This window comes from Lithobates pipiens, unplaced genomic scaffold (assembly GCF_037356315.1).
Source record: "Lithobates pipiens isolate NorthernLeopardFrog02 unplaced genomic scaffold, aLitPip1_a1.2 Scaffold_22, whole genome shotgun sequence".
In the NCBI taxonomy this organism is placed as follows: Eukaryota; Metazoa; Chordata; class Amphibia; order Anura; family Ranidae; genus Lithobates; species Lithobates pipiens.
Genome location: NW_027507784.1, coordinates 324,194,414 through 324,208,155, shown reverse-complemented (window position 1 = coordinate 324,208,155; position 13,742 = coordinate 324,194,414). Strand labels below are relative to the sequence as shown.

At 43.9% G+C, this 13,742-nt stretch overlaps 1 protein-coding gene across 1 annotated transcript in view; it reads right to left on the bottom strand.

Annotated features, from left to right (window-relative positions):
- WDR90 (WD repeat domain 90) overlaps positions 1-11,820 on the bottom strand; it is a 66,731-nt gene extending 54,911 nt beyond the window's left edge. The window contains 3 exon segments of the mRNA XM_077449538.1: positions 417-593; positions 10,620-10,711; positions 11,710-11,820. Coding sequence (XP_077305664.1) covers positions 417-593; positions 10,620-10,711; positions 11,710-11,719 — 279 coding nt within the window. The 5' untranslated portion in view covers positions 11,720-11,820.
- Between the last annotated feature and the right edge of the window lie 1,922 nt (positions 11,821-13,742).

Genomic DNA, 13,742 nt, shown 5'->3' with positions numbered 1-13,742 from the left:
GTGAGAAGCTCATTATTTTAGACATTACAAACACTTTAGCTCAGCATTAATTGCTCTTTTGTTAAATCAGCTACTTCTTTTCGGAAAGGCCACCAATTACAAATTACAGATTGGAAGATTTTTTCTTATAAAATTCTGACAAATATGATTACTGTCTGACCCAAGATAGATATCTGCTTTCAGAGTTGCTGAACAATGATACAGAGTTGCTCTACAACCAGGATATGTAATTAGCGGACCTCCAGCTGTTGCAAAACTACAAGTCCCATCATGCCTCTGTGTCTGGGTGTCATGCTTGTGGCTGTCAGAGTCTTGCTATGCTTCATGGGACTTGTAGTTCTGCAACAGCTGGAATTCGGCATATCCCTGCACTACAAGATTAGCTGAGTGACAGAGTTTTGTAGATCAGGTCTTACCTCTGCGCTCACATCTATGTGCGCCACAAAGTGTTTCCCAGGTAGAGGTCTGAACAACACGTACAGGTAGCGCCCCGTCAGGCCCAAGCTCTGGGAACTGGTTTTGGGGAGCTGGATATAGTTCCCAGCAGGGATTGACCCCCGGATCTTGTATACTGTACACTTTAGGTTTTTATCCTGGAAATAAAATAAGAATAGCAAAAATTTACTGCTGAGAAAAGAACCATCATTCAGAAAAGAAAATCAACCACACCGCCAAGCATGAAAATGACAAAGACCCCTTTAACACTTTTGTAGATCTGGTAGCAATTAGCTAGCCGGTCCACCCAAAAGTCATTTCTTAAGCAGCCCACAGATTATACCATTCACCAAAATTACTTAATTCTCCAAACAACAGTCTGTATTAATGGGGGAATCCCTCCAGCAGCACCATTAAGTTGCACTGCCGGGGCGTGACCGGATGTGCAAGATGGAGTGAGTGTGAGATGTGAGACGCCGTGTGTGACTCTCTCCCAGACCCCCTCGATGAGAGCGTGGAGCGCTTAGTGCCACGGTCGGACGTAGCGTGCGGTGGGCTGGAGCTGTACATGGAAGCTGGACGGGAGGAGGAGTGACAGCGCATTACTGTACGATCGTGCCGAGCCCTCGGAGATCCACGCTTACTTCCGGGTCTTGAACCCCAGCGAGCACGGCCAAAGAAGCACGAGTACCCCCGACCAAGCCGAACGCTTTTGAACCCTGCCGAAGAGACGCCGCACACTGTGGACACCAAGAGGCCCTCCCGCTCTCCAGTAAGCCGCGATAGGAGGAAGGAGGTAAGCGGCAGGATTGCGGGGGGGGGGGGAAGAAGTCGGAGGTGTGAGGGGCATAGCAGGTGGAGGTCTGGCAGAGCAAGTTATGGACATAGCGATGCCTGAGAACTGGTAACAAGTAAACAAGAGGGCGCCGGCCGGGGGTGAGAAGGACCTATAGCTCTTGTTCCCTGGAACTCATTGCTTCGTTTTGTGCTCTAAGACGAACGAATGATAACCCAGGCAGTATAAGCAAAGAAGTACCTGCTGTAAAAACGAACGTCTGTAAGCAGCGAACCAGGAAGTCTGTGATATGTGAATGGAGTGCTTGTGGACTGACTGACTATAAGATAAGATCAGTATCGCATTAATTGATTAACTGAGGGATGGTGGCTGCTCTAAAAATCAATTGGTTGAACGGTATCTGAACTAAGTGCGTGCAAATAAATGCCTGCTGTGAAGCATTAAAACAGGAAGTTTTGGTGATACATGAAGTGAATACTGGAGAACTGGTTATAAGATACGGCTAATATTGCACTAAGCGATCAACTGAGCGAGGGGCGGCTGGGTTAAAAAGTTAAAAATATATTAAACTACGATATATCCAGGACTGTTCTGTGGAAGGGGACGAGAAAAGGAAATTAAGATGCAGCACTTGCGCTCTGCAAAGGAAAGAGGGGAAAAAAGCTCGCAACAGTCTACCACAGCAGCTAAATTAGAACAATATGCTCATAACCCTGCACAGTCATCGCAGACCCCTCCAAAAAAAGGGCAGACAAAGGGGCAACATGGAGAAATATCTGAAAGGAAAAGCATGGGTCAATCGAATATTAACATTAATACGCAGGCCGGAGCAGTGGCCAAATGCTCAGTTAATAAAAAAGCGGGTGCAGGGGAACAGAATATGGAGATCACAACGGGTGACTCTCCTCCGTTAGAAAAAGAGCCAACAATTAAGGACGTGTTATTGGCCGTAAACGCATGTAACATCTCACTGAAAGAACTCTGTAATCAAATGAAGGGAGTGAAGGAAGATCTAATGCTGGTAAGGCAAGACCTACAGAAAGTGGTGGAAAGGACGACAGAACTTGAGTTAAGGACTAGCAGATTGGAAGACGATACAACATTCCTAATTAAAGAAATAGAAAGCCTGAAGGAGTAGTTCGGCGGATATAGAACAAGAATGGACGAAATGGAAAATAGGCTCAGGAGGGACAATGTGCGAGTAGTGGGACTTCCGGAAAAAAGTGAGGGTGTAAACCCTGCTGAATTTATGGAGCATCTCCTGGTTGAACTGTTTGGGAGGGATGTTTTTTCAACAGCGTTCTCAATAGAGAGGGCGCATAGGGTACCCTTTAGAGCACCATTGGAGGGGGGCCGTCCTAGGCCATTATTAATGAAATTACTGAACTATAAAGATAAAGTGGTATTATTACGGAAGGCAAGGGAAATGGGGAATGTATTGTATAAGGGTGTTAGAATTTCATTATATTCTGATTTCTCCCCAGAACTTCAGAGAAAAAGGGTAGAGTTCCTCCAGGTGAAACGCAGGTTACAGAAGCTCAGGGTGCCGTATGCTCTGCTTTATCCTGCAAAGTTACGGATTAATGCACTAGGGCATACTCAGGTTTTTTGTTCCCCGATAGAAGTGGAAAAATGGATAGAAGAAAATAAAAAAAAGTTGTAGTTGCTGGGGTTTCTAGTACTGAGTGGGATGGGAAGATGGAAGGAGAGGGGGGGATGAAGTATGTGTGTCTTTGGGGCTTCTTTTTTTTTTTTTTTTTTTTTTGCTGGGTGTGTGCTGTCTGTGTCTGTATGGGAGGGGGGTGGGAGGGAGGTAATACACGGCGAGCGCACTAGGTGAGGGTGGTAAATAGGTTGTGAAGAGAGTGGTATAAGGTCACTAATAGCCCCTAGGGTAACACCTAGGAAGGTGGGGGAGGGGCGGGAGGGAGGTAGAAAGGGGGGAGAGGGGGTGGGTGTAGTAGGGAAAATAGGGGGGAGGTCGAAGGGGGAAAAAAAATATAAGTATGCACTAATAAATGGAGTACAGGAAATAATTCAAAGCAAAAAAGGACACAAACTGTGGGGTGGTAAAACTTGGGGTGGTAAAAAACAAGGAAAATTTATTGGTCACAAGGGGGAAAATGGTAATAAACAATCATATAGTATAATGTATATTCAAAGACACATAACATACGAGTTAATGGTGACGCCTAATAAATTTGTTATCATACAAGGGAGTAATATATGGGGAGTGTGGTATAAGGTAATAAAAGAAGTTAGAGGGGAGTTGGTGGGTACTGGGAGACAAATGGTTCTTAATAGTGTCATCAGTAGACTGGTTATTTCGCTCTCTTTCTTTACTACCTTAGGTTTTTCTTTTTTTTTCTTTTTCTCCTCTTTATTTGTTTATGGCTATGCAGGATGGTAAAATTAAGATAGGCTCCTGGAATGTGAGGGGTCTGGGGACACGGCTGAAACAAAAAGCTGTGCTATCCTTGTTGGAGGGATGTGGAGTAGAGTTGCTCTGCATACAGGAGACCCATTTAAATAGAGATACAATATACCGGCTGCAGAGCAGAAAATATCAATTTCAATATCACTCTGTTTATTCGACATATAGCAGAGGGGTGAGTGTCTTGGTAAAAACGGGGGTGAATTTTGTATGCAAACGGGTTAGCCTGGATGAAAAAGGCAGATACATTTTCTTACAGTGCCTAATTGAAAATAGAGAATGTATGCTGGCAAACATCTACATCCCCCCACCATTTAAAATGGAAGTGCTTTTTAAATTACAGGAATTTTTAGTGGGGATAGATGGTGTCCCTATAATAATAGTAGGGGATTTCAACACGGTATTGGATATTAAAATTGATAGATTCCCAGAAAAAACACTGGCGGAACCAGCTTGGCAGGGGAGGTTGGGACAGTACCTGGAAGAAGTAGGATTACGGGATTTATGGAGAACTGGGAACCCGGGAGTTCGGCAGTATAGTTGCTACTCGTCCACACATACTACGTTATCCAGGATTGATATGATACTGGGGAATGACCTGGCCTTACAAATGGTGGAAAAGGTTGAATATCAGCCCAGGGGGATTTCAGATCATTCCCCAGTGACAGCAGTATTAAAAATGAGAGAACGTAAGGTACAGAGGTTGTGGAAAGTGAACCCGCTCTGGTTAGAACTGATAAAAAAAGAGACAGAAGAACGCCCTGAGAGAATACAGTGGGAATTAAAAGAATTTCTAAAAAATAACCGGGGTACAGTAACATCGGGGATCCTGTGGGATACTCTGAAAGCTTTCCTAAGGGGCCTTATGATCCAATCAATAGCAAAAATAAACAGAAAATCTAGGGAACAGGAGGTACAAATAGGGAGAGAAGTGTTAGAGGCTGAAAGAGATTTTATTAGTGACCCCACGCAGGGCAAAGAAAAAATCTGGTTAGATAAACAAGAAGAACTTAGGTTATTAACCCTAAAGAAAGCAGAGATTCAGCATATGTTCCAACGCCAAGCCTCCTTCGCGGAAGGGGAAAGCGTGGGAAAAATGTTGGCACAACTGGTGAAGAATAACTCGGGTCCTTCCTCAATCTCGGCGATTAGGATATCTGAGGGAAAGGTTATAACAGAAACGGGGAGTATTTGCCAAGCATTTGAAGGATATTATAAAAACCTATATACTGCACAAAAAGTGGGGATGGATGAGCAAATGGAAGCATTTTTAGGTCAATTAGAGGTACCATGTTTGAAACAAGAAGAAAGAGAGGAACTGGAAGCCCCAATAACTTTGAAAGAACTTCAGGAAGCAGTTGCGAGTATGCCAAATCAGAAATCGCCTGGGCCGGATGGACTACCGATTGAAGTCTATAAAAACTTTGGCGAGATACTGATTCCTGAACTCCTGGAGATGCTAAGAGGAGCATATGGGGAGGGTAAATTGCCTCCATCAATGATGGAGGCGGTTATAACCCTGTTGTACAAAGAAGGGAAGGACGCCTTAGATGTTGCAGCGTATAGGCCAATCTCTCTCCTGTGTACCGATACAAAGATACTGGCCAAGGTATTAGCGACTAGGCTTAATCGAGTCATAGCAAGATTGGTCCATATGGACCAAACAGGGTTTATAGCCAACAGGTCAACGAGTATAAATATTAGAAGAGCCTTTTTGAATTTGCAGGTCCCAATGGATAACGATACTCCGGGTGCAGTGGTGGCATTGGATGTAAGGAAAGCATTTGATAGCGTAGAATGGGGATATATATGGAAAGTTTTGGAGAAATTTGGCCTGGGTCCTTCCTTTATAGGATGGATTAGGATGCTATATGACAAACCTAGTGCGAGACTAAAAATTAATAATGAGTTATCCGGGAAAATAGAGTTGGGGAGAGGGACGAGGCAGGGGTGCCCATTATCACCCCTGCTCTTTGCATTGGCCATAGAGCCCCTGGCATGTACAATTAGAGCAAACCGGGATATTGTCGGTTTTGTAAGAAAAACTGGAGAGGAAAAAATCTCACTTTATGCAGACGATATCCTATTGTTCTTAGGGGATATGAGATACTCACTACCAAGGGCAATGGGACTGGTGCAAGGGTTTGGAGGCTTCACTGGGCTGGAGATAAATTGGGAAAAATCGGAATGTCTCCCTTTGGACCCAAATGGTCAGCAAACGGCCCTGGGAAACCCCCAAATGCCAATAGTGGATAAGTTGAAATATCTGGGAGTAACCTTGTCAAGGGATCCTAAGCAATATATAAGTCATAACTTAGTCCCATTATTGGCTAAGTTTAAACAAAAAATTGCTATATGGAAACGAATGCCTCTCTCGGTCGCTGGCAGATGCAATCTGATAAAAATGATATGGATGCCCCAACTTTTATACATATTACACAATGCCCCAATATGGATTAACAAAAGCTGGTTTGATAAAATCGAGATGCTGTTTAGGGAGCTAATATGGAGGGGAGGACAGGCTAGATTGAGATTGCGGATGCTTCAGCTGCCGGGAGAGGAAGGAGGATTCGCGGTCCCTTACCCGGAGTGCTATTTTTGGGCGTCCCAATTACAACAGCTAGGGGGGATCGATGAGAAGAACGGAGGAACCCCAAATGGGAGATTAGTATTAACAGGCTCCCCACATAGTACCCTGATTGAGACCCTGGAAGCGGACTCATTCCAGTGTAGATGCCCTACAGTAAAAATGATGTTAAAGCTATGGGGTACAGTTAAAAAAAAAAATGGGATATAGTGAAATAACAAAGTATACGCCTCTATGGAACAATAAGAAGCTACAGGAAATATGGCGGGTTGGAAAAATTGCAGATTGGGAAAAATGTGGCATTGTAAGGCTAAGCCATTTATATGGCGGCAGGGGTATTAAATCCTTCGACCAGCTGCAAAGAGAATTTAAGATATCACAAAATTCATTCTATGCCTATATACAAGTGAGGCATGCTTTAAGGACCCAGTTTGGAAACCTGTTATTAACATGGGAGGAAATGCCCTTGCTATACCCAGTAGCACAAGCAGGACCCACTAAAGGATTAATATCTAAATTCTATGCCCAGCTGGGTGAACAGATTAATAGTGAGAGGAAAGGGAGGGTTGAGAAAGGGAAATGGGAGCAAGACCTAGGTAATATAACACGAGTACAGTGGAAAAATATCCTAGTGGCATGCCCAAAGGTCTCGGTCTCTCCTCCTCAGAGGATTTCCCATTTAATGGTAATTAATAGAGCATACTATACTCCCCAGAAATTATTTAAATTTGGTAAGAGAACAGATGACTTTTGCCCCAGGTGCGGGGGGTCAGGGAATTTAATGCACATGCTTTGGAAATGTCCCAAATTATTTAGATACTGGGAAGGAGTGGTAAAGATAATAAGTAGGGTCTTTGGGACGGTAATAGAGTTAAATCCCATAGTGTGCATTTTAGGTTACAGAGAGGAGGAAGTAGAGAGGAAGGGAACAACAACGGCAATCCTAAGATGTTTATTTCAAGCTAGAAGGATGATAGCTAGGAGATGGCAATCAAAGCTACCCCCTACAGTAGAGGATTGGACAAGGGCGGTAAATGACTATCTATGTAAGGAGAGGGCAGTATATGCAAAACGAAATAACTTAAAGGAGTTTAATAGGAACTGGCGAGAGTGGATAGAAGTGATGCATACCCCAGTTTAAACCATGATAGGAAAGGGAAGAGGGGAGGGGGAGGGGGGATGGGTAATGGGAAGGAGTAGGGTAGGGTACATTAAAGGTTCGGGAATCATTATAACACAATTATGCTATACTGTAGGATAAAAGCACCAATATATATATAAGAGGGGAGGGGAGGGGGGGCGGGGTTGATAGAAAGGATGGGAGGGAGGGGTGGGGTTATAACAATAGGAAAAACGTAGGAATTGTAAAAATAGTGATGGTAGGAGAAGGGGGGGATATGGTACTGTTTAGATAATGTGTTTTTTTTTTTTTTTGCTAATTATATGTGATGTATGGATGTATCTTCATGTCCCCCTTCCCTTCCTAGAACTCTAAAACTCAGATCTCGGAAGGGAAGAAAGAGGTATTTGAACCCTGGTAATGTTATTTTAAAATGTGGTCTGTATAAATGTGAAAATTTAATAAAGATTAATAATTAAAAAAAAAAAAAAAAAGTTGCACTGCCAGAACACAATGGTCACTGCTGGTGGCTATAGTCGCCGGGAGTGATCGCATACAAAAAAAAAAAAAAAAAAAAAATCTGACAGTCTGTTTGTACTGAAGTTGATCGATGGATCGACCTCATTACAAATCAGTCTGCCCATAGATGGATAGAATCTCAGATAGTCCCTGCTGAATACGTCGAGATTTGGTCCATCTATGCCCAGGTTTATTTATAAAATGCACTGTGGTGGCCTGAGTCAGCCCCTGGCTTTGTATATGTCCTGCATACTCCAACACTAAGATCTCCCTGCCAGATTTCCCTGCTCTGTTCCTGTCCCCCCAGAGTATTGGGTGCTCCTACTCACCTCTAAAGTCTTTTTGAATGTGGTCACTCCCCTTGTTGCATTCCCAATAAAATTGAAAACAAAGGGACCCTTGGATTAACTACCTATGGGCTACATAAATGAGATAGGAGTGGCTCAGGAGTACTTCTCTCTCGCTCTCTCTCTCTCATTGCCTCTAAGGGCCCATGGACCAACTAAGGCCCCTGGGTCCACTCAGAAGTTAAACACGTTGGTTACACCTAGTGGAGGTGACAGAGGGAGATGGGGTTCCCCCCCACGGCTCCCCATACTACGTGTTGGAGCACTCCTGTGCACCACCCAGAGGAGGTTTTTCCTTTTTATTTTCTTTGTTTAATTTTTTTGGTTTAGGTCTGACCATACTAAATCAGGGCTTGACAAATTTACTTGGAATCTAGGAGCCAGCTAAAAAAGTTAGGAGCCAGGTCCGTGACGGCGATCTGGACCTGTCCCTGGCCTGACATGGAGACGAGTGAGGGGAAGATAGCGCAGCCCCCCCCCACCTGTCTCCAAGTCATTGCCCATAGTTCTTAGAGGGACATTTTATTTTTATTTATTTTTTTCAAATGACTATTTTTTTTTTTTTAATTGCATTTTAGTGTAAATATGAGATCTGAGGCCATATCTCATATTTAAGAGGACCTGTCATGCTTTTTTCTATTACAAGGGATTTTTACATTCCTTGTAATAGGAATAAAAGTGACACAAATTTTTTTTTAAAAGAACAGTGAAAAAAATAAAAATAAAAGTTAAAGTAAGAAAATAAAAATAAATTTTAAACGCGCCCTGTCCCGCCCGCATATGAAAGCAGTGTTCAAACCACACATGTGAGGTATCACTGATCGGTAGAGCGAGAGCAATAATTCTAGCCCTAGACCTCCTCTATAACTCAAAAGGTGCAACCTGTAGAATTTTTTAAACGTCGCCTATGGAGATTTTAAAGGGTAAAATGTTGTCGCCATTCCATTAAATAAATTATTTTTCCCCAAAAAAAGTGCGCTTGTAAGTCCGCTGCGCAAATACAGTGTGACAGACAGTATTGCAACGACCACCTTTTTATTCTCTAGGGTGTTAGAATAAAAAAAAAATATATATAATGTTTAGGGATTCTAAATAAAGGGAAGGAGATAGGCAGGCAATAAAAAAAACAGGCAGGGGAAGCTCCATTAGCATTGCTGGTTGTCATACCAATGGCCACCACAAGAGGGCGCCAGATTCCAGAAGGAATCATAGGACCACAGAAGGCCTCAAAGCCGCGGCCAGCAATTACCGGCCGCCCGCGGAACGGCCCGATGCGATCACGCCGGGGGGGTCCACGGAGACAGGATACCCCCAGCTATGCTGCCCCAGGTCACTAATTCTAGTCGCAAATGCGACCTGGTGCCCGGGTTTTGTCGAGCCCTGTACTATATAAACCTAAATTAAGGACAAGGATACACAAAACCTCACATAAATACAATGAAATTTGTGCTGTAACTGACTCATAACCGATTTGTCATATGTACCACTACTTCATACTAAGATGGTAAATGTCGATATTGTACATGTTAAAAATTTTCTGAATAAAAATATTGGAAAAGAAAATTGGAAAAAAAAAAAAATGCAACAGGGAAGGTGTTCAGGAAGATTTGAACACAGAGCTCATACCGCTGGAGTTTCAAACAAACCCAAAATAGTGTTCAGTGATTTGACGCTCAGTATTAGTTTGGGTGGGCCAACCCTTAAAACTGAATTCCAGGAATTCAGCCACTTTGTTACAATAAAAAAATAAATAAAAAAAAAGTGCAGGCATACTATAAAGTCCAAGGATGTGCGTGACATCTCCTGAACTTATCTCTATTATTTATATGTGACAGGTTTAGGGCTCTGCCAGAGCACACACTGACACTTGGGGCTGTGAGAGAGGAGAGGGAGGCACATAGCTATGCACATCCATGCCCTTTGCTGACCATTCAGAGAAACCTTTGTATTTTTTGAATGAGCTCACATGATACAAAGGCTTCTGTGACTAGGCATGAGGAGAGGCAAGGCAGGCATAGCAGCTGCACCGACTAATGTTGAAGATGCTTAGCCCCATCAATACAGTGATAGCCATCTTCCAAAAGGGCAATTAAACAGTCAGATGTAAGTAATAGAGATAAGCCCAGGAGATGTCATGCGCCTCCTTGGACTTTACCGATAGGGTGCTTTTTACAAAGGAGCTGAATTCCTGGAATTCAGCTTTAAAAAGGCAAAATTATTTCCTTTCCCTAAACTGTATTTATTAAGTTCACAGAAGGACAAAAAATGCAGGCAAAGATGAACTGCCGGCACTTTATGTTCTAAAATGTTTCTATCCGCTCTCTAGAATAGAGCTTCCATATCCAAACGGTGGCCAAGAAAAGGACAGCCAGGAAGATTACCATGACACTGGTGACATCCCCTTCCTTGCTCGATCTCTTCCATTCCTCCAGGCGCACATGCTTGAAGATGTTCACAAATGGATGCTGCCAGACTGGGAGGAAAGGAGACAGAGGTGTGAATAATAGGACACATACAGGCTGACATAATATAGGGAGTGCAGAGAGGAATGCTGATATGAAAGGTGAAGTAATATACTTTGAGAAGGATTCTGATTGGCTGCTAAAGAGCCACTGCATTAGATGTGAATCCATGAGTGATCACTGAGCAACTTAATATATTGTGGAGTACAGACTCTGCTCATTCGTCACACACTGATGACCCCCAATTACTTCTACATCAGGAACTGATATCTCCAACTATCCATATACCTAGCACTAATCGCCCTCTGTTATCAGCCACTGACCCCCCCCCCCTTATCAGACATCAGCCACCACACCAGCCACTTCCCCCCCACCCCCCGGTATCAGCCCCCAGCCACTGACCCCCCCCCCCCCCCGGTATCAGCCACCCCCTGGTACCAGACACCAACCCACCCCCAGTATCAGCCACTGACCCCGCTATCAGCCGCCACACCAGCCACACCAGCCACTGACCCCCCCCCCCCCCCCCGTAATTATCAGCCACCAGCCACTGACTCCCATACCTTCCAACATTTTGAGGTGGGAATGAGGGACACCTTCGTACGTCCTATGTAGGCATGTGACACACATCCCCGTTGCATCCCTTTAATTAAATCCACAAGGGATTTTTTCACCGCTCCTATTCCTTTATATTGGCTTTTAAAATGTACAAATGCAGCAATTTAGAAATCAGATGAAATGTTTATCACTGGGAAACACTTTTTGAAAGATAAAAAGTGCATTTCATATACAACTATATAGATCAGACCAAAATGAGGGACAAATGAGGAGAAATGAGGGACAGAGGGACATTGCTCCGAATCAGGGACAGTTGGGAGCTATGCCCCCTTATCACCCACCACTGACCACCCCACCATTAGAATAAAGCACAGCCAAGTGTCTCGGTACAGATATCGGCCCCTCATGTCAGGCACCTCACACGGGTCACACTCAGTATACAGTTCCTCACCTCCAGCCATCTCTACAGTCTGCAGCTCAATCCTCCCGCCCGGACAGCCGCCTCTCCACCGGTGACGTCACTATTGTGGTTATCAGGCGCGGGATGATGACTTCACGGACGCTGAGAAACGGTAACCGAGCAACCAGAGACATCTGTTCTATAGCCCCACCCACCGATGTTCTACTGGCTCAGCCATTCTAACCCCGCCCCCGGGAGGGAGCACACGCCAAGAATAGACTGTACACATGGACAGAGGTTTGTAGGGACAGATGTGATCCTGAGGAGAAGTCCAGGCAGAATCTGGAGAATTATAATAAAGAATTTATACTAACAGAGACCTGATGGAAGGGATGTGTACATAGAACGTGGGGCTGATTTACAAATTACTATTTTATGCTGGTGCATTCCTTTGCCACCACTCTGAAAAGCGATTTATGGTGGATCGCTTTTCAGAGGGGAGTTGTCAGCTGATGGGCGCTATGTCACTTCTCACTGCTTCTTTTAACCTAGAAAAGCTCACACCACCAACACTTCTACCACATGCACCGCAAGCGACAACCTTTCCCTGGAATCAGCCATGCTCAGCAAAAGTATCCGCTGGTGAATGCATCAGGAGGGATCATTTCTACTGCAACATGTCCACAACTCCCTCCAGCCGTGCCGGGTTTTAATTATTAAAGCCCAACTCCGGGCAAATGAAAAAAAAATATATATATATATTTTGAAGCAGGGGCTGTGCTGGCACTGCAGAGGTATTTTGTCTATTGGAGAGGAGACATGGTTTTACTTACCTGATCCTCCGCTCCTCTGGTCGGCGGGGCTCCCCCATGCTCTGGCAGTGGACACACATCCAGTGCCAGGCTATGGTTCCTGCTCTGGTCTTGATGACATCGGCCGCCAGGGCTCTGGAATCGCTGCATATAAACCTCCAGCTATATGAGGTGGTGCAGTATATAAAAACCTTCGGTCATATGAGGTGGCCAGTCATATGAGGTGGGGCAGTAATGTCTAGGGTATATAAACCTTCAGTCGTATGAGGTGGGGCAGTAATGTCTAGGGTATATAAACCTTCAGTCGTATGAGGTGGGGCAGTAATGTCTATGCTATAAAAACCTTCAGTCATATGAGTTGGCCAGACATATGAGGTGGGGCAGTAATGTCTAGGATATATAAACCTCCAGTCATATGAGGTGGTGCAGTAATGTCTAGGATATATAAACCTCCAGTCATATGAGGTGGTGCAGTAATGTCTAGGATATATAAACCTCCAGCTATATGAGGTGGTGCAGTAATGTCTAGGATATATAAACCTCCAGCTATATGAGGTGGTGCAGTAATGTCTAGTGTATATAAACCTCCAGTCATATGAGGTGGTGCAGTAATGTGTAGTGTATATAAACCTTCAGTCATATGAGGTGGTGTAGTAATGTGTAGTGTATATAAACCTTCAGTTATATGAGGTGGTGTAGTAATATGTAGTGTATATAAACCTCCAGTCATATGAGGTGGTGCAGTAATGTGTAGTGTATATAAACCTTCAGTCATATGAGGTGGTGTAGTAATGTGTAGTGTATATAAACCTCCAGTCATATGAGGTGGTGCAGTAATGTGTAGTGTAAATAAACCTTCAGTCATATGAGGTGGTGTAGTAATATGTAGTGTATATAAACCTTCAGTCATATGAGGTGGTGTAGTAATATGTAGTGTATATAAACCTCCAGCTATATGAGGTGGTGCAGTAATGTGTAGTGTATATAAACCTTCAGTCATATGAGGTGGTGCAGTAATGTCTAGGGTATTGGCATCGGAAATGCTCACCCAAAAGGCATGCTAACTGTACAATGTGAAGGCGCTGCACACTGACAGTTAAGTGTGTGATAACTATAAGAAGTGATCTCAGCCTCAGCTCTTCCGAAGACCACCCTCCCCAATGCGTTTCGCCCTGGGCTTAGTCATGAAGGTCTCCATTATTTATCGTTATGATTATTATGTATTATGTCATAGAACTTATATATGTATTATGTACAGTGCTGCACCATATG